Here is a 25,405-nt window from a genome sequence, read left to right as displayed (position 1 = left end):
GCAGACCGCTTAGCCCTGCGGGAAGTCATTACCGCTCTTTTTTATTGCTAGTTTTGGACAGTTATGTAAATGGCGATGTAATTTCCTGGCGCGCATTAACGCGCGTTTTTCTCACAGTGGAAAATGTTGGCCATTTCGCAGATTTTATTTTTGCAGCGATAATCGCACTCCCTCGCGATTATCGCGCGATAATCGACTCCTTGTGCGATTATCGCCTCATTTTGCGATTATCGCGCGGTTATCGCCTCATTTTGCGATTATCGCCCCCCCTTGTGCGATAATCGCCTCATTATGCGATTATCGTGCGATTGTCGCCTCAATTTGCGATTATCGCAGTATATAACGAGAACCTAGCTGCCACATCTACAGATCTACTGGAGCCATTTCAGATTTTCAGTGGTAACATAAGTTTATAATTAAAGTTAAAAGATTAACAGCAGTCGAATATTTAGAGTTGACAAATTGACAAAATGCTGCGTTGACAAAATGGCTACGTCAAATGATCAAATAGTTACTCTATATGATTCAATTGTAAGCCCACATAATTTAATTTTGGTCAACGTTGATTAGCGGGTTTTCATCTTTAAGTTAATATATGATTCATCTCATGTTCGTTGACTAATTTACCTATTTCTAGCTAGAATCCAGAATTCTTCCAAAATATCGAGAGCTCAGATTAGACTGAGAGGGGACTTTTTGTTGTGACTTCCCTAGTCACCGCTTATTGTGCGGCCGGGCGCGTCATGCCCGAACCTCGACAGCCATCATCCCGAACCGTTTATATTATCTGACAGCCGCTTTCAAATGTGTTTAACTTAACGATTAGATTTATATTTTTAGAATACTTTTCCGTTAGGCTTATAGCATGTGATCACCTCTAGGGCTCAGGTTACCATTTTGACAGTTAATTCAATGCTCATAGTATGTCCTGGCCTTATCGTTTAACTTAGATCTGATTGCTTGTGACGAGATGATGTATTTCGTTTGTCTCTATCCATCCCGGTTACGAGGCCTATCGAGCTGGAACTGTTACTTAAGGGTGCCCCAGTGAGGCACACTTTATATATATAATAATGATAACATATACACTAATTTGATCCATCGGATATTAATATTCACGTCTAAGTATTACTGCTATGAGTATGACATAGTGTATTCCTGCTCGCATCAGAGTTATTTCCGATGTCATCCCAATTCAGTTATCTAAGGTCTAATTTTTACCGGAGAAATTGTCAGCTCAATCGTTATCTTCGATTCAAGTGATTCCTTGCGCTCAAAATTGTCCCGCACTCGTCAAATTACATCCTCTGAGAATTATGGCGAAGTGGACAAAATTGAATCACCCTCGCGCGGCGACAAAAACTTGCGTGATGCGCGGTTTCAGTCGCAGTCACTACTATAACGAAAAAATTTTAATGGCAAAACATAAGCGGCGTTTTACATAATATGTGGCGAATATCATTATTGATCAAGTAGAAAATATGAACAGAGGGTGAAGCATCACCAAATTAACAATCTTTCAATTTTAGGCATATAGCAGATTGTCCCAAACACTAAATCCATCATGATTGACCCATTTCAGTCACACAGCTTGGATTTCACTTTCAACAGGTATTTCCGTGTTGCTAGCTCGCACTTTTTCACAACTCGGTCTTCGTCATTACGAACATGGTCTGAAAATTTATGTTGCTTACATTTCTGTATTAAAGTGGTGGTCGTCCACATATTATGTACTCCCCCTCACCTTCGATGGTTAAGTAATATATGAACGACCCCTTACACACTACTATTCAACGTGTGGAAATCAAAATTTGATCTCAAACTCAATTAATTCTAAAAGCCCAAGTTATTTCTTACTTGTCATGTGTTCGTGATTCTTAAAAAGGGAGTGAGTACTCTCACCACCTTGCTCATTGAAAGATCCAGAAAACATCCCCCAGAGCTGTATCTGCTCCAAAAAGTGGTCTTCAAGGAGATGTATCTGGTGGAGGTGGTGTTGAAATGATGTTGCAATTTTAAGAGTTCGGTTGGGCCGGAGTTTCTTATAAATATGTCATGAAAATAACTTTCTTCCAGGCTATTTAGGGGTTGGAGACAACAGGTAAAGCTATAAGAGATAACAACAATACCTTCACCGATGTGGACTGACCAAACTTTCGGTACTCTGCCAAGAAGAGGTCCCTGGCCTTGACAAGAGTTTCGATCTCACGGGGACTCTTCACTTTCCCACTTTTGCCACCGAGAACTAAGAGATCTCTATACGAGGACTTAATGCGATCCAGTGCAAGGAGCCGTTGCTGAAAGTGCAGCTTGTCCTGTGGTCTTATCTTCCTGTCAACACAGAATCGGTCAGTCACAGAAGCTCGTTATCAATACAGAATTTTAGCCTTCAATCACAAGTAAAAAGTGGTAGTTATTTCACTATAAACGACAACCATTAGTAACATGAGTTAAATCGCACTGATCTCACAGAACTTACTCGTTTTTATAGAAGTGGTCTGTCCAAAATTGAGTGTGATTGGCTTTAACCAAATATCCTGCTCTCACGCCGGTCAGGGACACACCATGGTATGCCTCAGGAGTGACATTGATGCCCCTCAAATATTGCTCATACTTCGAGGAAAGGGGCCCACTGTTGCACTTCGAGGCCACACGGTTACCTAAAATGTACAGTGCCACACTTATTTTCTTCAACTCATTATATATCAGTTTGCAAAGCCTCCAATTTTTCAATAATGAAGTGATACATTCATCGATGAATCTACATTACCTTGTTCGATGCGCAGAATCATGGCTCCAAAGTCTGTCGTACTGCTGTAGCTGTTGGGAAGAAACCCGTCTGCCACATTGCAAGCGAGTACAAAGTCTATCTCCTCGCACAGTTTACCGTACTCTGTCCACAGAAAAGTCCCGACTTTGATGTTCTAAAGGAAGTATCAAGAGTCATGACAATCAGTCAAATAATTCTAGTACCTAGTTCTATTTGCCACATATCAGGAACAGCATGAGCGGTGTTCGAATAAAAAACTGTGAGCTTCGATCACTTACTATGTGCAAGAACGGAACAGCGACCCAGTTTATGAGATAATCAGAATCCTCCCCGAAACAGTCTGTGATGGGTCGTGAAGCAACATTCATAAACTGGGCTTGGGATCTCGGGTTACACTGAGTCATTCTGATGTGGAAAAACTCGATACTAACAGTTTACAGAAATGGTATACATCTATCGAAATACATACATGGTATACAATATACATCGAGATAAATGTTTGTACTTTGTGAAATGAAGGAGCTGCAATCAGCGAGTTAATGACTGGTATTATAAGTTTATAAGTACCTCATATTAGCATCAAAGTTCTGCATAATTCCCGCAAAAGTTCGGGGCTTGCAGAGAGCTCTCTGGCTTCTGGGTACTTGCATCAGGTCTTTATGTACCTCGCACAGTGGACAGGGGAACGTCCCATTGCTGCCCATACCCAGCATAGCCCACAGTGCCTTTGTGTCTGCACAGAGAATCATCTTCACATGTGCTCCACAGAAGACAAAGTTCTTGAGCTGTGGAAGAAATACCTTAAATATGACCTCCATGTTCCTGCGATGGTCCGGAGCTTCGGTGTACACCAGCATTGGGTGGGCATACGAGCTGTTACACGAAGGCTGGTTTAGCACATTGACTGCCACTTTAGTGGAGCTCGTGTCTGCGTCTACAAACAGCTTAACATGTATAGTTTTGTCAGTTCCCACATCTAACTGGCCTGGAATATATAGAATTCAGCTGGCTGTTAATGAACTATGTGATAAAAACCGCTAAAAGAACTGCCCACCTTGACCTATTTAAATCAAATTAATTTTTTGTAAACAGCTCTATAATCTCTAGAAATTTGAAATACCGGTATTCTTCAAGGTTATAAGTGTTTTGGTTAGCAGTTCCTGTCCATCACAGTAGGCTACTGGGGTACGTCTTGCTAACAGCTCACCACTTTTAGTTTCATTTTTATCATGTGCTGCAGCTTTATGGGAAAGAGAAACCATTGCACTCATATAGTTCACCTTAAAACATGAATGATGTTAATTTTTGATGTACAATATATTCTATATTTCAAAATCTGGGTTGTGCTATGCTATATGCTAGTACGCCATGACACCAAAATGATATATAATTGGTTTTGAGTTCAACTGAGCACTCACGGTGTATAATTCTTCCATTGACTTGATTTCCTTCTCTGATTCCATTTTTATATCATATTTTTTTAGCAGTGGCCGCAGGTTGTTTCGTACATTGGCTGTCCCCGTGTTAGCTAAAAATTGAGTCAGCATTTAATTTATTGCGATGAAATCTATTGCACACTAAGAATTAACTTTTCCACCCGCTAAGTTGTAATGATAATGACAATTTGTATCGTTCTTAACAACTTACATTCAGCTTTGAACATAGCAACATGAAGAGCATCAATTCGTTTCTTACAGTCAACGCCAGCCAACGCCTGTACATACTCCCGCTGCTCTTTAGAGAGTGATGTTAACTCCGCAGTTCGGATCCGTTTGGTCACTGATTCGATATCAGAGTCATTAGATTTTGAACAGCTTGACTCAGCCTGCAAATATTCATGTTGATTGAACTAAATTGCCTGTAGGGATTCGTTCAGTTTCAGTATGGCTATGATGGCAAACTGCGGAAGTGATATACAGTTTAACTTATTACCGATAACGTTTTTTCAAAAATTAATAATAAATTCAGTGTATTTACAAGTTTTATAGTTAAACTGAACCTCCCCAACGCTGTCGGAAAATCTCAGTCGCAGTGAGCTTCTTTTGAGAGGCCTTTTTTTTCCTCTCAGCAGCCATGCGGACTCTGGCTTCTATGACAGATTCGGGCCCCCAGTTGTCCGCACTGATTGTCCGCACTGATACTGAAATTAGAATGAGTGAGGCAGGGACAGGGAGGGAGGGCCAGGGAGGGAGGGCCAGGGAGGGAGAGCCAGGGAGGGAGGGCCAGGGAGGGAGAGCCAGGGAGGGAGAGCCAGGGAGGGAGGGCCAGGGAGGGAGAGCCAGGAGGGGGGTTCACTGCCTAATACCTGGATGCTGCTGAATTAATCCGTGATCGTGGTTGCACAGCACAGACTGGTGTACCGTGACTGGAACGGGACGGTCTGAAATAAATATGGTGTTAAGATTTCATCACAAATGATATAACGCATCGCCAATCTTCATAAGAGTCCTTTCTTATCAATAAAATAACTAGTTGACTTACCAAAACACCACATACATTAACTCATTTACTTTTATGGCTTAAAAATTTACCCTGGCCCATTTGAACTGACGGAGGGAGTTCGCGAGCGAGAGCGGATGGGGTCAGGGGTTCTGATCAGGATACTGCTGCAATATTTAGATGTGTTATATATCAGTTTTAAATTTGACTAAATATTGTTAGCCTGGGTACAAACATATTACATAACCCTGGCAATAACATTACAATGGAATTAAACTGCATACTAAATGACGATTTTCAACCATTTCAAAAACATTGGACACCGGGTCATATTTATTCTGCTATGCTACCTGACGGGTGCTGGGGTCGGAGAGGGTGCTTGGTGGAGGAGGAGATTGGTCCTCATCTCCGCAATTTCCGCCGCCTTTTCGTCCAGGACATGCCGCATGGCATTGGTCACACAATCCTGAATATCACTATTTTAACAGCTTTGTTTCAACAGGGATTCAGTGGATCTCATATCATGACAGATGAAATTTGATTGTTCATATGTGATACAGGTGCAGCTTACCTTGCAGTGCAATGCGTGCAGTGGATCTGTCTGGGTACCAGCAGCAGTAACTGGGGGATGATCCGATGCTGCTCTCTGCTTCACTGCTGCCCCCTTCCTCTTGCATTTCTTGTCAACAGCATATTTCTTATATCGTAGCTGGACCTCCCTCACCCAATCAGAGTGTACGCCACTTTCTGAAATGTATTCATCTCCTTAATGATTAAAGAACGATTTTTACAAAAGATATATCGATCAGAGTTGTCATTTGTTAAGCCATGATGTTTTGCGAGAACTTCTCTAGTTCCTAATAAGAAGTGAGGCAATGGCAAGTGATAAAAACTTATTTACCCTCGATATGGCAGAAACGTGCCACAGCTCGTTTTATTTCGGGAACCGCTTCGAGAGTAGGGAACCTGGCTCTCATGTGCCTGAAGAGTAAAATTTGGGGGGGGGGGGGCCAACCATATTAAAGTATATTAAAGTATATCCCCGGGTCAAAATCGGAAAAAATCCTACATTTTAATATACTTTAATATACCTACAATTAGAAGATTTATATAATTTCACTTACAACTCGTGCAGATTGCAGGTCGAGTCAGCAAAAATGTAGGTAAGAGGAAACAAACAAGTTCGATGTATAATAACTTACAACCAACATCTCCTGCGGAAGCCATCGGAACCAAGTGGTCTTAACTGTCGTGTTACAGTTAACCCTGCGAACATTTCTGTCCTGCTTCCACTCATGTTCTCACTAATGTGATAATCGATATGAACGTGCTTAATTTCGTTCTTTATAACAACAAATGCAATCATTTAATTCGATCGAGCTGTCAAGCAGATTACGGTATTAGGTGAATAGTGTGGCCATTGGTAACGACAATAGACAAGTCACTTGGTGACATGATACCGATTACCGCACGTGTGTAAGTTGTAACATCTTATACACTCTTACAGAGATATATCTATATTCGATCCAAGCACTCTCACTTTTGAAAACTGAAGTCGAAGAAAATATTCTGATCCAGGTCACACTAAGAGGTACAAATCATAACAAGTAAAGTTGGCTGGTAACTAAGCGCTAAGTGAGCGCCCTAGTAGCGCTCGATTCATAATTTGATTTTCGTATAGTTCAAATCCAACAAAAGTGCGCGGCTCACCGCGCGTGTCAAACTTGAAATGCAGTAATGAACTCCGTGTACTATTTGAATATAATATTGATATAATTGCCATCGGCAGACAGAATGAACAATATGTATTGATTCAGATTCTTATTCATGTATAAGATTTATTTCCATAACGGAATTATGAGATAATTTTCGAATTACAAATTGAATAGAAGTTTATGTTTATGGTTTCGGGTTTGTCGTAGGGGCCCAGGGGTCATTCGTAAATAGCGTTTGCGTCCGTTAAACAGGGGGAAGAGGAATGAAATTGGAAATATGAAATGTTGATGCTTGTGTTTACTTTCGCCTTTGAAGGTTATAGTTTGATTGTAAAATGTAATTGTGAGGCCAGGGTCAAACTCAAAATGAAAATGCAGGATCCGCTGCGCGCGGCGTCAGGCACAAGGTTTAATATATATATATCAAATATAATATTTTTTATTGCTGTTCAACCATAATTTTGATTCAGTGCAGTGTTGAATGTTGATGCAGTATATGACTCACAGTATGTCAAAATTAACTCATCATTTCACTATTGCATTATCATCGCAGATTTTAGCGATTATCACTATTTAATGGCGATTATCGTGCATTTAGCGATAATCGCCAATGTTAGGCGATAATCGTGCGCAATAATCGCATGTTAGGCGATAAACACGCGATAATCGCATATTGGGCGATAAACACGCGATAATTGCATTATCGCTTTTATGCAAGAATAAAATCCAGATATTTTCCACTGTGGGTTGCACGCATAATTGCGGCTCATGCAATAGTCAATACCAAACCCGCCAGAAGGTTGTCGATGGTATCATACCTCTCCAGAAGGTTCGATATTTTCGCGACAGTCTCTTATCTCTAGCATTATTGCCTCTTCGACACATGAACAAGGCTTTGGAGCCTGGTGATCTCAGAGGGTCTTCTTAGTGGATGGTTGTTAAGAATTCCTCTTCAACCTGCGCGCTTTCCTTCTAGCCGTAGAGATAGAGTGCAGAGTACTTTTGCAGATCGGTGTAACTGTCAACTCTGTGTGAGATACTTATTATTATCAAACATGTCAATCTTACAAATGTCAACAATCCTAAAATAATTTAGAACCTGAACGTGATCCTTTGTAAGATTATATGTCCCAAAAGTCAAACTGACTTGTACTCAAGTATAAAATCGAATAATTTACTCCAATAACCACGGTTACTAGCAAGTTCTCTCAAATGAAGAATATCATCATACGACTCCAGCAGGATGAAACGCTTCCAGAGGTCAACCTTCAGGTGGTGTAGGAGGTTACGTCTGTGAGCCCCGAGTCTACCAACTTCACTACACATCTCGACAGCAAAGGACAGAGCAGCTTGAGCTGGTGATCTTTCATCACTCCTCAGTATGTGTCCTAGCATCTTCCACCTAGATAACTCTGCACGCTCGGACATAGGGGTAGAGTTACTCTGTTTGTAGAGGGTATCTTTGGACATCATACTGCGTGGCCAGCTGACATTCATGATCTTTCTGAGGTGGTTACGGTGACATGCATCTAGTTTGTCCCAGTACGATTTAGGCATTCCCCAGCAACTAGAGTTATACATGAGGATAGATACTACTTGGGCCTCATAGACCTTCAGCTTCTTCTGTAAGGGGATCTTACTCTCGCACCAGACCTTCTTGAAGTTCTGGAATGCTACATTGGCTAACATGATTCTTCTGGTGACATCTTTCCTACTTTCTAGCAGAGAACCCAACAACTTGCTACTGCACCATTCTTCATTCATTCTAAGGGGTTTACCATCATCCATGACCTCATCTTTCCCAGCTATGTAGACGTGTACAAACTCTGTCTTTGATTCATTAATATTCAGATTCCACTCTTTGAACACCTTAGTAGCGATAGGGAGGAGGGCTTCTAGAGTATCTTTGTCTTCACCAAGATAGTCGATGTCATCAGAGTAGGCATCTTCTTCAGGCATGCCGCTAGGGTTAATAGGAGGGGTTGGGCGCAGCGTCACGGCACGCAGGTGGTAGCAGGCACCAGCTAGAGTGATTGTGAAACAGAGGCCTGAAACACTATCACCTTGGGGTCCTCCGTTGGTGCTGATGAATTCAAGGGAGGTAGCGTTGTTGACTCGCACCTTGATCTTGGTGTTGCTCAGGAGGAATCTCACTAGTCTGATCTCATCTCTTGTGCACCCTGCGTCCTCTAGGAGGTTGAGCACAGTCTGCCTACTGATAGTATCGAAGGCACTGGACATGTCTAGGCCCATCTTGTGGAAAGACCACTCTCTTTCTTTTACGATGCTGATCAACATACGGTGACACCATACCAGGTCTCCACAGCTTCTCTTCTGCTTGTAGGCAGCTTGCCATGGACCTGTGTAAGCGTCTACCTTTGCTTCAATTCTCCTGAGTGTAATGAGGGATAGCAGCTTACGAGCACAGTTACATAATGTCAGGGGTCTGAGGCTTTTCAGTTCACCAGGAGTCTTGCCAGGCTTTTGAAGAGGGGTGATGAAACATTCTCCAACAGCGTCAAGGAACAGGTTCTCTTCAAAGCAGGTGTTGATGATTTTGGCGTAATGGACACATAGCGCACTCCCACCATACTTGAGGAGCTCATTGGGGGTATTGTCAGGTCCATTGGCTTTGCCGTTCTTGAGGCGTTTAGCAGCGGTTTTTACCTCATATTCTGTGATAGGGCAGTCGAGGGGAGAAGGGGGACCTTCAAACGGATCAAGGGCAGGTTCATCTCCAGTCAGCTGTTCTTCATACCAATCACGGAGTACTTCAGCTTTAGCGAGGTCTGTACCAATGGGGTACCCATCCTTATTGTGGACAACTATAGGCTTTGTCTCTTTGGTCTTAGCTAAGGATCTCACAGCTTCGAACATTTGACGCGTGTCGTCAGTTGATGAAATTTCTTCAGCTAACTGGTCAGCCTTAGCACACTCTAGCTCCTTCAGTCTCTTTTTGATGTCTTTACCGAGCTTATTTCTCCGTCCTCGCAGTACAGAGCTATCACAGGGCTTGTTGGTGCTTGCCAGGGCAAGGCGTATATCGTGTCGTTCTGCGACTAGGGCAACAACAGTAGGGTCATTAGAGAAGAAGCACTTATTCTTAGCCTTCCTGTAGCCTAGGGTCTCAGCAGCTGACTTATGAACTTCACCCAGTACTACTGCAAAGTCCTTGTTGGGATCACCTGAGGGTATTACAGTAGAAAGTCTACTGGCAATGTCATGTTCATACGCTCGTTTACAATCGGGGTCTGATGTGAGCCTGCGAGTGTCAAACATTTTAGGACGTTTAGGAGCTTTAGCGTAGAACAGGGGGCGTTTAGTCAATTCAATCGTACATATTACAAGCCTATGGTCAGAACTGAAAACCATACCATTGTGCGACCTAGCATCTCTGAGCAGACATTTACTTCTTCTTTTACAAAGAATGTAATCTATCTGAGTAAACACTTTACGCTTTTTACCAGACTGACCTTTGACATTAACCAAACCCTCGTAAGTGGTCCGATGACTCGCACGGTGAAGGAAGGCAGTATTAGCAGCAAACAAGTCGTTTCTACACATGAAGTTGAGAAGGTAGTGACCGTTGTGATTCCTTTTACCCATACCGTGCCTGCCGACATAATCTGACACACCATTTACATAGTCTGAGTCATCAAGCTTACCAACCTACCGTTGAAATCTCCCATCACAAACAACTCGTATCTTGAAGGAACGACAATAGCTGAACTGACTTGCTTGTACACTTTCCTGACAATTTCTGGTCTGAGTTCTGATTTGGTGTTGGTGGGGCAGTACACATTGACGGCTCTAAACATGACGGGATCACCGTGCTTTACAGGCAATCTGAAATCTATCCACGCAACACGATCACTGACACGATGATATTGAACAATGTACGGTACTAGCCGCTTTGATACCACAAACCCCAGTCCTGCATAAGAGGCATCCTTTTGTTCAATGATAATCAACTTATTGCCACAGGGTAACATTGCTTCAGATGGCTGAGTGATCTTAGTTTCTTGAAGGGCTATAATGTCTAATTTATATTGAGTACAGTCACGTCCTAAAATATGTTGGTCTACTTCTTTGCTCAGCCCACGAACATTGAATGTTGCAAGGGCTAGAATGAGTGAGAGAGGGATCAACTTAGGGACGATGAGTAGAGGGTTAGATGCTGCAGCAGGGGTAATCTGTGTCTCCCTGCTTCTGCTGATGTGCCTGACGTCATCACTGGTCATTCCACCTAAAAGAGATACTGAGATAGGTTTTTTAAAAAGGTTAAAAGAATGTTCTATTCTTGGTTCAATACTAAGATCACGAGTTCCATCCCAATTTGTTGGAATGTTGAGAGAAAATCTGCCAAGGGTTTGAGGGTTTCGTTCGTGTGGAATGTTCACCGTATGGCTTGTTGTTAGATGAAATTGTTCCCAGAGATTAGTTGCACTGAAAAGAACACGCCTTATTATATTGTATTCTTCAGAGAATGTGCCGATCAAGAAAGTGAAGTTTACCGCAAAGTTGGAAACTGCCTGGATTGACAACTGGAAAGTACTTCAGGAAACCTTCAAAAAACTCCAGATCGAAAAGGTTTTGACAAAACACATCTGTTTTAACTTGGTACATAGGAAACTGTGAAGTGTGAAACACAATGGCTACCTAAACACCCCCTCACTCACAACAACTAATTTCAGGACGTCCCAATACAGAGGCTGGTTAAGGGTCGATTCCAAGACAACTTCGAGTTTCTGCAGTGGTTCTACAAGTTCTTCACGATAAACGACGACGGATCAGCTGCGTCCAGCTACGACGCAGTGGCAGTGAGAGGGGGACCGGCTGGTGGAGCCCATGCTGCTTCTCGTTCTCCAGTTAAACGGCCTCCAAGTAAGTACTCTGCAGCTACTACTGTGTTCAATGATTGTGTAATAACTATGTACTGACTACTGATCGCATTTCAATGCTGCAGATCACTGACATGATCACGATCTAACACTGTAATTTGAGTTGGGCGGTATTCACGTGCTTGGCATTTATCTCAATCCTCATCATAGCACTGTAATAGGGGTCATTACGATTAGGATTGTTTTTGGTCTATTATCTATGAGATATAAGTAAGCCATTTTCCCTCAGTCAAAAAGGCTGCTCCAGCTCCATTATCAAACGTAAAGCGGTCAGGATCAAATCAAAACAACGCTGAGGTGAAGCGACTACAGGGGGAGGTGACCGATCTTAACACAGCTATCGAGGGACTGGAAAAAGAGCGAGATTTCTACTTCTCAAAACTTAGGGATATTGAGGTACAACACTTTAAGTTATAGTGCAAAGATTTAGAATTGGCGGTTTTTTAGAAATTAGTAATAAGTTCAGCCAATAAAAATACACGTCAAAATCAATCCAATCATTACTGGACCACTTTTAATCGATTCTAGTACAGTCAAAAATACGTTCAGTAATAGAATGGAAATACTATTATGATCAGAAATCTCAACTGTATTCGAAATCGTCCCACTATAATCATTCATTGAATATTTAATTTTCGCTCGAAGAAGCCACTTCTTACGACCACACATCCCAAGTGTCTCTCAAGTGACTGTCAACAGATTACCAAGTCGATGTTTTGGTCAGGACACTCGTATAATATATAAATTATTAATCAGGATTGTTATGTTAACTTTAGTGACAGCTAATTCTGACGTCTTCTCTCCCAGGTGGTGTGTCAAGAGAAGGAAGGAGACGACGCTTACGCTAAGTTTGTAGCAGATATAATCGAGATCCTGTACGCAACAGAAGAAGGGTTCGGACCCGCAGAGGACGGGGGTGTGGAGGCTGAACTGGAGGGTGAACCGGAGATAGATGACGAGGAGGCGGAGGAGCAGGAGGAATATTAGGGAGACTTTGGTGAAGGAGCAAGGGGAATTATAATCCACCGTGACCCCTGGAGAGTTTAAGTTTTTGTTTTGCACCAAAAGTGAGAGGGAGTTGTTATATGATACTTTTAGGGGTACGGCCTTTAAACGATATTGTCTTTACTGGACACCGTCTTGAATTGGTGATGTCTTTACTATGCACGTCCTTGAAAAAGGTATTTCATTCGCCAAGTTTCTGGTTCAATTTTCTCTATTGCGACTCGTATAGATGCGAGTTTGTCTGCTATTTGTTTAAAACTTTTATAAAAAGTATGTTGGTTTTTTATTGATATTACTGCGATCATCTTTATACGTATATGACGATTAATATTTGAAATTATATAGCGCCAAAATGTTGATATTCAATTGCCACAATACAATTTATCATCGTTAACTTCTATTCAGATATGTATTTCTGTGTTAAGGGTCGTTCGCTTATTACGTCATCAACTTGTTGGCATAACTTCGTAATCAAGACCCGAAAATTTTCTGAGTCAGAAATTTTCCTAGAAACCACTTTTCTCCACAGTTCATGCTACCCTCATCGTCCAAAGCCAAAAATTGGGTATAGAGTGGACCATTGCCAGTGTCTCCCCAAACAAAAGGAATCAATATCAATATATAGCATTTGGACACGAATAGAATGGAACTGGAAGCACACAAAGGTCATATCAGCTCTTATGGGTAATTGTATTGCGCGAGTGATTTTCAACTGCGCCTTGAAATCCAGCCTAAAAATCTTCTATAAAATTTTGTTGAGGAATCACCCTGTGAAACTTTCATAATAAGTCCTAGGGACTATTTTGTAAGGATATTTATAAGGATGAGACAGACTGCAGGCAGAATTTTGAAATCAGAGATAGGCTTTTGAAAATATTGGACCTCGTTTTTTGATTTTTTAGGACGCGCGCAGAGTAGGACTCGTCGACGGTCTTGAAATATTCGAAACAAATATTTTACGAGTATCACCCGTTAACGTCACTATCAATTATATATAATATACATAGTATACAATATTATATAGCGAGCCCATGTCGATCTATCACACTTCAATTTCAAATAATGACGGCTTTCACTAATTCGCTCGCCTTAAAATTATAATCACGTTGTTAATGTCATGGTTTTGCAGTCGAACAATCAACAAAACGGTTTTTACAAAAACCCTATTATCCTAACCATCACCCCGAATTAAGTTGACGGATGATACTCGTCTGAATTTCTTCGAGGCAAGCTGCAATTGTAGCGCAATGCGTTTACTGCCACTGGGTCGCGCCGCGTATCCGATAATGCTTCTCGCAACCACTTCGTTGTTCGTTAGATCGGCGAGATTAGATGCGCTACTGGGTCTCGCTGATATGCGAAGAATTGACATCTGACATCGTCAATTAACGCCATACTGGCTGGCGACATGACGTATAAAAGGAAGTAGGAGAATATGCGAGTTGTGTCTTGGCTCTCATGTGCTGCTCTGGGAATCGGCTTCTCGTTCAGAATACAGGGATCTAAAAGTAAACTTACAAAGTAATTAGTGTCAAAGAGTTGAAATAAATGGGACTTTTTTGTTAATTCTGCCTAAATTTCCGGACGTCCGTTTTTTCAGAAACCAGCCCCTCCGGATTTGTCCGAAATTCCTAAACCATCCCCTCCCTTAATTTGCCGGACGTCCTAAGTAGATGGCCCTTTAATCTTATCTTTTCGGCCGCCGCTAAAACATAAAACTAAAAGAGGTACGAATACAAAATACAGCGAGTGTCAAAAGTGATTCGAAATCAGCGTCCAAAAATATACCGATCTAGATTACTTACATAGACTTAGTATAGAGCATATGGGTTATAGGGTTGTTCATATATTACGTAATCAGCCGAGGGGGGTTCCAAATGCTTACGGTTACTGGGCGTAGCTCAGCCTGTCATTCCGCCGAATCTTATGGACATAAAAGCCTGGGGTCCCCAGGTAAGCTTACGGTTGATTATTATTACGGGGGGGGGGGGGTGGGTTTGGTCGTTGATTACGTAATCACAATTTTCTTTTTTACCCTCTATATAGAATAATGACAATTTGACAATATTTTAATTTGTATTCCACTCAATTTCACTTTGTTAATGATATTGATACAATTTAGAAATTGATCGAGTATCTGGCTATAATGGTAAGTATGAAGTAATTTAAAAGGTGCTTGGCCGGATATCATAACAATGATTTCGGCTCATCGCGATAGCGTGTTTGATGTTGATTGACGATGTCAATTCAGGCCAAGATTATTACATAATATTACTGTCAGGAGGGGGGCCGGGGGGTTCTAGCTTGTAGCGCGATGCCGATGCACTACTGGGCCGCGCATATTCTCGCAACCACTACTAAATCATTACTGGGCCGCGCTCAGCCTGTCATTCCGCCAAATCTTTATCTTGTTTATGAACATAATAGCCTGGGGTCCCCAGGTAACTAAATCACTCTACAGTCGATCTTCGAGATTATTCGAAACCAACTTGAATCGATGCATTTTCGTAGGTAGTGCGCCATCGACAGTGAGCCGCGCGTGCCGACTGTAGGATGGTTTTTTAGCGCTAATTTCGGCCAGCACAATTTTCTTCAAACAAATAGATATTAAGTATCCTTCCCGACCTCCGATTGCAACAAGGAAGGTGTCCGAAAAGTTTAAAGCCTATCCAACCATCAGACATTATGTTACAGCTAAAAGCATCGTATTTTGCCCCATTTTGATCACTATATCAACTCCGATATCCACCAAATTTTTCGGACAGTTGTGAAAGCCCTATTGGAAGGTCGTCGCCAATTTTCAGAATGATCTCGTTCAAGGAACTGAAGATATATCCAAATAATACGACAAAAATTTGGAGGACTTCGCCGCTTCGACGCGCCGCGCGAACTAGCATTCTTGCTTCGCAGAGCAACGATCTCGATGGGTTGACATCGTCAACCAAGACAAAAATCAACGAATTTGGTCAAATTTGGTCAAATTACGCAACTTTTACAGCTAATTTTACTCTAAAAGCCGCGCACCATCAAATATGGCACCTACGGTCGCGCTAAATCACTCTACAGTCGATTTTCTTATTTCATCACTTTTAGTTTCGCATTGGATAAAGCACATGTTATATCCGCGCGTTACGTGTGATCATATTTAATCCTGATTTCCCAATTACGTTTCTACTACATGCAGCTTTATACTTTGGATTTCAAACTTCGAGTTTTCGTCAACAGTCAATAATTATCCATGATTCATCTACATCAGTGCCACTTGTGTTATACCTTATATGTAGTTATGAGTTATAATCCTATAAGTTTAATGAGTAGCTGTTAAAAATGTTGATCCTCATTTGCTCGCAGGTGTACTGACATATGCTATAGGTACAATTAATAGAATTGTTTGCTGGATTAAAATGCTGAGATTTTAATATAAAGCAAAACTAAGTATCATTAGACTAGTTTAGGTTAAGCCTGATTGTTTGAGTCCTACTTAAACATATTTTTGATATCGTGTCCATTAGTCAATGATCAATCAGATGTTATATGTTATAACATTACGAACTTATTATATCCAGTATCCACGTTTGCGCTAATTGTGTGATCCTAGAATTGCAAATTTTACATTCGTTTTAATGGTTAGGTGTTTCTTTTATATACGAAGAGCATCTATTGTTGTTCCTTAAGCCGGCTGACCCAGCTATTGTAAGCGTTTACGGTATAAAATGCTGCTCACTTTAGAATCACTAAGCTTCTTATTTGAATCCTTAATTTCTGACATCATAATTCCTAAATCTAGGCTGCAAAAAATGATAGGTTTTCGGATTGTGACCTGAGCAGTGAGCAGCCGAAACTGACATTATTGTTATATTTATAATATACTTATACCGTGTAGTTTATAGAGTATAAATTTATTGTATAACTTGATTTTATTTCTATAGAAGTTTTTCGACCAGTTAATTTAGTAAACTAACATAATGTACGTCTGCAGTTCCGACTGCAATTCGAACTATTCTGTAGCATGTAGGAATCCATATATTTTTTGGTCAATATATTAATATGATGTTTGGTTCATTTGAACTTTGCCTTCTAGAATCTAGTGTGAATATTATATTATAGATATTTACAGCAAATATTTTAATTATCAGGTTCAGCAGCATTATGTAAAATATGGGAAAATTCGATCAATAACCGCCAAATATTAGGTACGCGTACTTATACATGTGTTCAGCTGTGATTCAATAATATAATTAAACAACAAGTTAACTTAAGAGTTGCAATTTAATTGATAAACAATATCATGCGATAGATTATTACAAAACTTCGAAGGCTTTTAACTTGAATAATAATATCATTTTTAAAGCAAGGTTTTTAATTGAAGGCAAGCATATCGGTTTTTACTGATTTAAGAGGATTTTTGTTCTTAGTTTCTATGATATTTTACTGTACATATTTTTACCTCCTTCACCCTCCTAGCTGCATCAAGACTGATTCTTCATCCTCACACTTACACGCCCTCAATTATTGTCACCACCTGGCACTTTATCATATATATATATGATTTATATATATATAAATCACGTCTTCGCCCCATCATCCCCAATTAAAGACGATTACATATGAATATTGTATAATTCTGCTAAATAAAACATGTCGTATTACTTATATAAGGTTTAAACCAACTGATCCCGGTTCTAGGTTATCATTTATCTCAAATTTTGCTGCTTTTCAAAAGTTCAAAGAATCTTTTAATAAGCTTGAACCTCCCATAATATCTCTGGACAATATAATGTATGTGTCCGCTGAACGAATCAATTCTCTCTCAAATTATATGTGTTCACTGTTCACTCTTTATTAACAATTAGTTCCTACTATCAGCTAATTTAATTTAATTACTATTATTTGTTTTAATTGACTATGAAAACCTTCCCCATGGGGAAGGTTTTCATTGATGGTTATATGGCAGATAATGTGTGAGAGTTTTGGAGAAATTCTATGTGCCAAACTTGAGATATGACTTCAAACACAAGAAAATATCTCCAAATTGGCGGTCTCGGCGGAACACAGGAATATATTTCAAGATCTGACTGATAGATTTTCTTTAAACTTTCCAGATAATTACATGGCTATATGACGGATAATGTGTACGAGTTTGGGAGAATTTCTATGTGCCAAACTTGAGATATGACTTCAAACACAAGAAAATATCTCCAAATTGGCGGTTTCTAACGGACCACAGGCATATATTTCGAGATCTAACTGATAGATTTTCATTAAACTTTCCAGATAGTTACATGGCTATAAGACGGATAATCCGTGCGAGTTTGGGCAAATTTCTATGTGCCAAACTTAAGATATGACTTCAAACACGACAAAACTGTACCATAATATGGATTGGTCGAAAATCGAGTGTTTTAGTGAATAACTTAGAATATACAGGGTGGGCCAAAAGTCAGTACCCATACGTTGGCCTTAATAGCTCAGTCACTGAGTGCCCAATTTAAATACTTCTTTCTGGTATGACTTAGTACCACCACTGGTTCGAGGAATTTGTCAACTCGAAAAATATTCGCGTTCATTTTTTTCAAATGGAGGTTCATTTTCATATTTATTTGATAGTTTGGATAGTCGGATCAAGCTCAATATTATTGAATTGTGTTTGGCCATTCGAATTGCGTTTGTCCTGAAAGAATTAGAACTGTAGCTTCTCAGATGACCGAGATATGAAGCATAACGAGTTTATTCATTACGTGTGATCAGGTGATTGGTTTACCTAATCACGTGATAAGGTGACCCCGTTAACTACCCCGTTAAACATTATGGGAATTGTTAAGGGTGCCCAATTAAGGTGTCGTGTCACGGTGTCACATAATCACCCAGTCAATTTTGTTAACGAGATACAGAAAATGCTTGATTACTTCGTCATTTCTAATCCGTTTTGCCTCATGTTTGGAGATCATATGCAACATTTGATAATCTACCGTCTCTGAAAAAATTAGGCGTTCAGCATGTTCAGAGAAAACAATATAGGTGTTTTAATATTGAATGGGCGTGGTCTAAAATATTCGAATTTTCAAATTTTGACGACGGAATCCTCGAACCAGTAGGTAAAGTATGCCATCTGCAAAGCAACAGCTCTCAAATATAAAACACGGCGGGGCTATTAAGGCCAACGTATGGGTACTGACTTTTGGCCCACCCTGTATTTTCGATTTTCTCAAGATCTGAGCGATAGATTTTCTTTAAACTTTTGAGATAGTTACATGGTTATATGGCGGATAATGTGTGAGAGTCTTGGAAAAATTCTATGTGCCAAACTTGATATATGACTTCAAACACAAGAAAATATCTCCAAATTGGCGGTTTCTAACGGAACACAGGCATATATTTCGAGATCTAACTGATAGATTTTCTTAAAACTTTCCAGATAGTTACATGGCTATAAGACGGATAATCCGTGCGAATTTGGGCAAATTTCTATGTGCCAAACTTAAGATATGACTTCAAACACGACAAAACTATACCATAATATGGATTGGTCGAAAATCGAGTGTTTTAGTGAATAACTTAGAATATATTTTCAATTTTCTCAAGATCTGACCGATAGATTTTCTTTAAACTTTTTAGATAGTTACATGGCTATAAGACGGATAATCCGTGCGAGTTTGGGCAAATTTCTATGTGCCAAACTTGAGATATGACTTCAAACACAAGAAAATATCTCCAAATTGGCGGTTTCTAACGGAACACAGGCATATATTTCAAGATCTGACTGATAGATTTTCTTTAAACTTTTTAGATAGTTACATGGCTATAAGACAGATAATCCGTGCGAGTTTGGGCAAATTTCTATGTGCCAAACTTGAGATATGATTTCAAACACAAGAAAATATCTCCAAATTGGCGGTTTCTAACGGAACACAGGCATATATTTCAAGATCTGACTGATAGATTTTCTTTCAACTTTCCAGATAATTACATGGCTATATGACGGATAATGTGTACGAGTTTGGGCGAATTTCTATGTGCTAAACTTGAGATATGACTTCAAACACGACAAAACTGTACCATAATATGGATTGGTCGAAAATCGAGTGTTTTAGTGAATAACTTAGAATATATTTTCGATTTTCTCAAGATCTGAGCGATAGATTTTCTTTAAACTTTTGAGATAGTTACATGGTTATATGGCGGATAATGTGTGAGAGTTTTGGAAAAATTCTATGTGCCAAACTTGATATATGACTTCAAACACAAGAAAATATCTCCAAATTGGCGGTTTCTAACGGAACACAGGCATATATTTCGAGATCTAACTGATAGATTTTCTTAAAACTTTCCAGATAGTTACATGGCTATAAGACGGATAATCCGTGCGAGTTTGGGCAAATTTCTATGTGCCAAACTTGAGATATGACTTCAAACACAAGAAAATATCTCCAAATTGGCGGTTTCTAACGGAACACAGGCATATATTTCAAGATCTGACTGATAGATTTTCTTTCAACTTTCCAGATAATTACATGGCTATATGACGGATAATGTGTACGAGTTTGGGAGAATTTCTCTGTGCCAAACTTGATATATGACTTCAAACACAAGAAAATATCTCCAAATTGGCGGTTTCTAACGGAACACAGGCATATATTTCAAGATCTGACCGATAGATTTTCTTAAAACTTTCCAGATAATTACATGGCTATAAGACGGATAATGTGTACGAGTTTGGGAGAATTTCTATGTGCCAAACTTAAGATATGACTTCAAACACGACAAAACTATACCATAATATGGATTGGTCGAAAATCGAGTGTTTTAGTGAATAACTTAGAATATATTTTCGATTTTCTCAAGATCTGACTGATAGATTTTCTTTCAACTTTCCAGATAATTACATGGCTATATGACGGATAATGTGTACGAGTTTGGGCGAATTTCTATGTGCTAAACTTGAGATATGACTTCAAACACGACAAAACTGTACCATAATATGGATTGGTCGAAAATCGAGTGTTTTAGTGAATAACTTAGAATATATTTTCGATTTTCTCAAGATCTGAGCGATAGATTTTCTTTAAACTTTTGAGATAGTTACATGGTTATATGGCGGATAATGTGTGAGAGTTTTGGAAAAATTCTATGTGCCAAACTTGATATATGACTTCAAACACAAGAAAATATCTCCAAATTGGCGGTTTCTAACGGAACACAGGCATATATTTCGAGATCTAACTGATAGATTTTCTTAAAACTTTCCAGATAGTTACATGGCTATAAGACGGATAATCCGTGCGAGTTTGGGCAAATTTCTATGTGCCAAACTTGAGATATGACTTCAAACACAAGAAAATATCTCCAAATTGGCGGTTTCTAACGGAACACAGGCATATATTTCAAGATCTGACTGATAGATTTTCTTTCAACTTTCCAGATAATTACATGGCTATATGACGGATAATGTGTACGAGTTTGGGAGAATTTCTATGTGCTAAACTTGAGATATGACTTCAAACACGACAAAACTGTACCATAATATGGATTGGTCGAAAATCGAGTGTTTTAGTGAATAACTTAGAATATATTTTCGATTTTCTCAAGATCTGAGCGATAGATTTTCTTTAAACTTTTGAGATAGTTACATGGTTATATGGCGGATAATGTGTGAGAGTCTTGGAGAAATTCTCTGTGCCAAACTTGATATATGACTTCAAACACAAGAAAATATCTCCAAATTGGCGGTTTCTAACGGAACACAGGCATATATTTCAAGATCTGACCGATAGATTTTCTTAAAACTTTCCAGATAATTACATGGCTATAAGACGGACAATGTGTACGAGTTTGGGAGAATTTCTATGTGCCAAACTTAAGATATGACTTCAAACACGACAAAACTATACCATAATATGGATTGGTCGAAAATCGAGTGTTTTAGTGAATAACTTAGAATATATTTTCGATTTTCTCAAGATCTGACCGATAGATTTTCTTTAAACTTTTTAGATAGTTACATGGCTATAAGACGGATAATCCGTGCGAGTTTGGGCAAATTTCTATGTGCCAAACTTGAGATATGACTTCAAACACAAGAAAATATCTCCAAATTGGCGGTTTCTAACGGAACACAGGCATATATTTCAAGATCTGACTGATAGATTTTCTTTCAACTTTCCAGATAATTACATGGCTATATGACGGATAATGTGTACGAGTTTGGGAGAATTTCTATGTGCTAAACTTGAGATATGACTTCAAACACGACAAAACTATACCATAATATGGATTGGTCGAAAATCGAGTGTTTTAGTGAATAACTTAGAATATATTTTCGATTTTCTCAAGATCTGACTGATAGATTTTCTTTCAACTTTCCAGATAATTACATGGCTATATGACGGATAATGTGTACGAGTTTGGGCGAATTTCTATGTGCTAAACTTGAGATATGACTTCAAACACGACAAAACTGTACCATAATATGGATTGGTCGAAAATCGAGTGTTTTAGTGAATAACTTAGAATATATTTTCGATTTTCTCAAGATCTGAGCGATAGATTTTCTTTAAACTTTTGAGATAGTTACATGGTTATATGGCGGATAATGTGTGAGAGTTTTGGAAAAATTCTATGTGCCAAACTTGATATATGACTTCAAACACAAGAAAATATCTCCAAATTGGCGGTTTCTAACGGAACACAGGCATATATTTCGAGATCTAACTGATAGATTTTCTTAAAACTTTCCAGATAGTTACATGGCTATAAGACGGATAATCCGTGCGAGTTTGGGCAAATTTCTATGTGCCAAACTTGAGATATGACTTCAAACACAAGAAAATATCTCCAAATTGGCGGTTTCTAACGGAACACAGGCATATATTTCAAGATCTGACCGATAGATTTTCTTAAAACTTTCCAGATAATTACATGGCTATAAGACGGATAATGTGTACGAGTTTGGGAGAATTTCTATGTGCCAAACTTAAGATATGACTTCAAACACGACAAAACTATACCATAATATGGATTGGTCGAAAATCGAGTGTTTTAGTGAATAACTTAGAATATATTTTCGATTTTCTCAAGATCTGACCGATAGATTTTCTTTAAACTTTTTAGATAGTTACATGGCTATAAGACGGATAATCCGTGCGAGTTTGGGCAAATTTCTATGTGCCAAACTTGAGATATGACTTCAAACACAAGAAAATATCTCCAAATTGGCGGTTTCTAATGGAACACAGGCATATATTTCAAGATCTGACTGATAGATTTTCTTTCAACTTTCCAGATAATTACATGGCTATAAGACGGATAATCCGTGCGAGTTTGGGCAAATTTCTAAGTGCCAAACTTAAGATATGACTTCAAACACGACAAAACTGTACCATAATATGGATTGGTCGAAAATCGAGTGTTTTAGTGAATAACTTAGAATATATTTTCGATTTTCTCAAGATCTGAGCGATAGATTTTCTTTAAACTTTTGAGATAGTTACATGGTTATATGGCAGATAATGTGTGAGAGTTTTGGAGAAATTCTCTGTGCCAAACTTGATATATGACTTCAAACACGACAAAACTATACCATAATATGGATTGGTCGAAAATCGAGTGTTTTAGTGAATAACTCGACTTAGGGCGGCTTCAGCGTCCGAACAGAAATAGTCTTCTTCCAAATCTGTCTATCCAGCATGAGTTTGATAATCTCTTTGCTGTCGTCAAGCCCCGTGTCCTTCCGAAGGATGTCAATGTATGTGAGGTGTGGTCTTCCCCTTCGATGATGTCCTTGAAGGGGTTCCCAGAAGAGAAGTTGATGACTCAATAGTTCTTCATGTCTGGCTAAATGACCTGCAAGTCTCATCCTCCGTGCAGCTATGTTAGTGAATAACTTAGAATATATTTTCGATTTTCTCAAGATCTGAGCAATAGATTTTCTTTAAACTTTTTAGATAGTTACATGGCTATAAGACGGATAATCCGTGCGAGTTTGGGCAAATTTCTATGTGCCAAACTTGAGATATGACTTCAAACACAAGAAAATATCTCCAAATTGGCGGTTTCGGAGGAACAAAGTCATATATTATCTCAGATATAAATTCGCCCAAACTTGCTCAGATTATCCGTCTAATAGCCCTGGAACTATCTGGAAAGTTTAAAAAATTCTATCAGTTAGATCTCGAGATAATCGACTTTCGTCAAATATTGTACCAATTTGAGTTATTTTCTTGTGTTTTAAGTCATATCTCAAGTTTGGCACATAGAATTTCTCCCAAACTCGTACACATTATCCGTCATATAGCCATGTAAGTTTAAAGAAAATCTATCAGTCAGATCATGAAATATATTCCTGTGTTCCGCCGAGACCGCCAATTTGAAGATATTTTCTTGTGTTTGAAGTCATATCTCAAGTTTGGCACATAGAATTTCTCCAAAACTCTCATACATTATCCGCCATATAACCATGTAACTATCTCAAAATTTTGAAGAAAATCTATCGGTCAGATCTTGAGAAAATTGAAAATATATTATAAGTTATTCACTAAAACACTCGATTTTCGACCAATTCATATTATGGTACAGTTTTGTCGTGTTTGAAGTCATATATCAAGTTTGGCACATAGAAATTCGCCCAAACTTGCACGGATTATCCGTCATATAGCCATGTAATTATCTGGAAAGTTTAAAGAAAATCTATCAGTTAGATCTCGAAATATATGCTTGTGTTCCGTTAGAAACCGCCAATTTGGAGATATTTTCTTGTGTTTGAAGTCATATCTCAAGTTTGGCACACAGAAATTCTCCCAAACTCGTACACATTATCCGTCATATAGCCATGTAATTATCTGGAAAGTTTAAAGAAAATCTATCGGTCAGATCTTGAGAAAATCGAAAATATATTCTAAGTTATTCACTAAAACACTTTATTTTCAACCATTAATCCATATTATGGTACCGTTTTGTCGAAAGTCTGAATTTCGGTAACAAATTAGGACTTAATTTGAGTTTACTGCACGCGCGATGAATAATTTGTGTTTATAGAGATCTGCGGCGCGTTATCAGGTTAACCAATGAAATCACGGCGTTTTTGTCACGTGACAGTCGAGTGTAGAGTGATTAATTATCATCCTGGCACCTAGGCGACACTCACTGATCTTTCCAAAAAGGTATGACAAATTTGGTATTGTGAAAATTCTCACAGTCTCTAGAAAACAATGGTACAAAAATTTTTAAAATCCGAGCAAGTTTATTTTTATAGTGCACCCCCTAATTTTCGGACGCTGATTCAGAATCACCCTAATGACAATTAGTGTTAAACTTAAATGCTCCCCTGGCGAAAAACTGTCTTGATCACGTGATATGACTATGAGTATGACCGTATAAGGCAGTTGGTCGAATTTCTTGTTGGGGTTAGCAGTTAGGGTTTCAGCATATGCTTTTGTTAGGGTTTGGGATCAGATAAGAGGGTTAGGGTTTCGAATAATCGTCCAGGGCCAGCTAGAGAACAGGTTAAAAAAGTCACGTGAGTCGAGTGTAGAGTGATTAATCATCATCCGGGGGAGGGGGGTTAAGTTGGGTCTTGATTA

The 25,405-nt window shown here is 39.1% G+C and overlaps 3 protein-coding genes across 4 annotated transcripts in view; 1 reads left to right on the top strand and 2 right to left on the bottom strand.

Annotated features, from left to right (window-relative positions):
* Positions 1-13,230, top strand: part of LOC134823540 (microtubule-associated protein RP/EB family member 3-like) — a 114,016-nt gene extending 100,786 nt beyond the window's left edge. Inside the window, exons 4-7 of the mRNA XM_063835055.1 lie at positions 11,408-11,514; positions 11,619-11,808; positions 12,055-12,221; positions 12,633-13,230. Coding sequence (XP_063691125.1) covers positions 11,408-11,514; positions 11,619-11,808; positions 12,055-12,221; positions 12,633-12,812 — 644 coding nt within the window. The 3' untranslated portion in view covers positions 12,813-13,230. The remainder of the gene's footprint in view (positions 1-11,407; positions 11,515-11,618; positions 11,809-12,054; positions 12,222-12,632) is intronic.
* On the bottom strand, positions 177-4,692 carry LOC134823537 (uncharacterized). 2 transcript variants are annotated; one of them, XM_063835052.1, is made up of 9 exons: positions 4,418-4,692; positions 4,189-4,298; positions 3,891-4,050; positions 3,571-3,755; positions 2,771-2,924; positions 2,480-2,660; positions 2,130-2,331; positions 1,858-1,981; positions 177-1,673 (listed from the first exon to the last, which is right to left on the bottom strand). In XM_063835052.1, exons 1-9 carry the CDS (start codon positions 4,431-4,433, stop codon positions 1,579-1,581), a joined length of 1,227 nt encoding a protein of 408 aa, XP_063691122.1. In that variant the 5' UTR covers positions 4,434-4,692; the 3' UTR covers positions 177-1,578. The 2 variants fall into 2 exon arrangements, with proteins under 2 accessions (XP_063691122.1, XP_063691123.1); XM_063835053.1 differs by lacking the exons at positions 3,571-3,755; positions 3,891-4,050; positions 4,189-4,298; positions 4,418-4,692 and adding exons at positions 3,049-3,175; positions 3,338-3,547.
* LOC134823068 (uncharacterized) overlaps positions 4,835-25,405 on the bottom strand; it is a 40,874-nt gene continuing 20,303 nt past the window's right edge. The window contains exons 2-8 of the mRNA XM_063834418.1: positions 6,412-6,513; positions 6,111-6,190; positions 5,781-5,956; positions 5,560-5,675; positions 5,302-5,376; positions 5,076-5,150; positions 4,835-4,910 (exon numbers count right to left, since the gene is read on the bottom strand). Coding sequence (XP_063690488.1) covers positions 4,835-4,910; positions 5,076-5,150; positions 5,302-5,376; positions 5,560-5,675; positions 5,781-5,956; positions 6,111-6,190; positions 6,412-6,506 — 693 coding nt within the window. The 5' untranslated portion in view covers positions 6,507-6,513. The remainder of the gene's footprint in view (positions 4,911-5,075; positions 5,151-5,301; positions 5,377-5,559; positions 5,676-5,780; positions 5,957-6,110; positions 6,191-6,411; positions 6,514-25,405) is intronic.

The sequence above is a fragment of the Bolinopsis microptera genome, chromosome 11, assembly GCF_026151205.1.
Source record: "Bolinopsis microptera isolate Bmic1 chromosome 11, MBARI_Bmic_1.0, whole genome shotgun sequence".
NCBI lineage: Eukaryota > Metazoa > Ctenophora > Tentaculata > Lobata > Bolinopsidae > Bolinopsis > Bolinopsis microptera.
This window is presented reverse-complemented; position numbering and strand designations above follow the sequence as displayed.

What these genes read in the sequence shown, in the direction of transcription:
- LOC134823537 (XM_063835052.1), bottom strand. An exon ending in GATTCTGCGCATCGAACAAG is followed by an intron (nt 2,661 to 2,770) that starts GTAATGTAGATT and finishes TGTACATTTTAG; the next exon opens with GTAACCGTGTGGCCTCGAAG. An exon ending in GACCACTTCTATAAAAACGA is followed by an intron (nt 2,332 to 2,479) that starts GTAAGTTCTGTG and finishes CTGTGTTGACAG; the next exon opens with GAAGATAAGACCACAGGACA.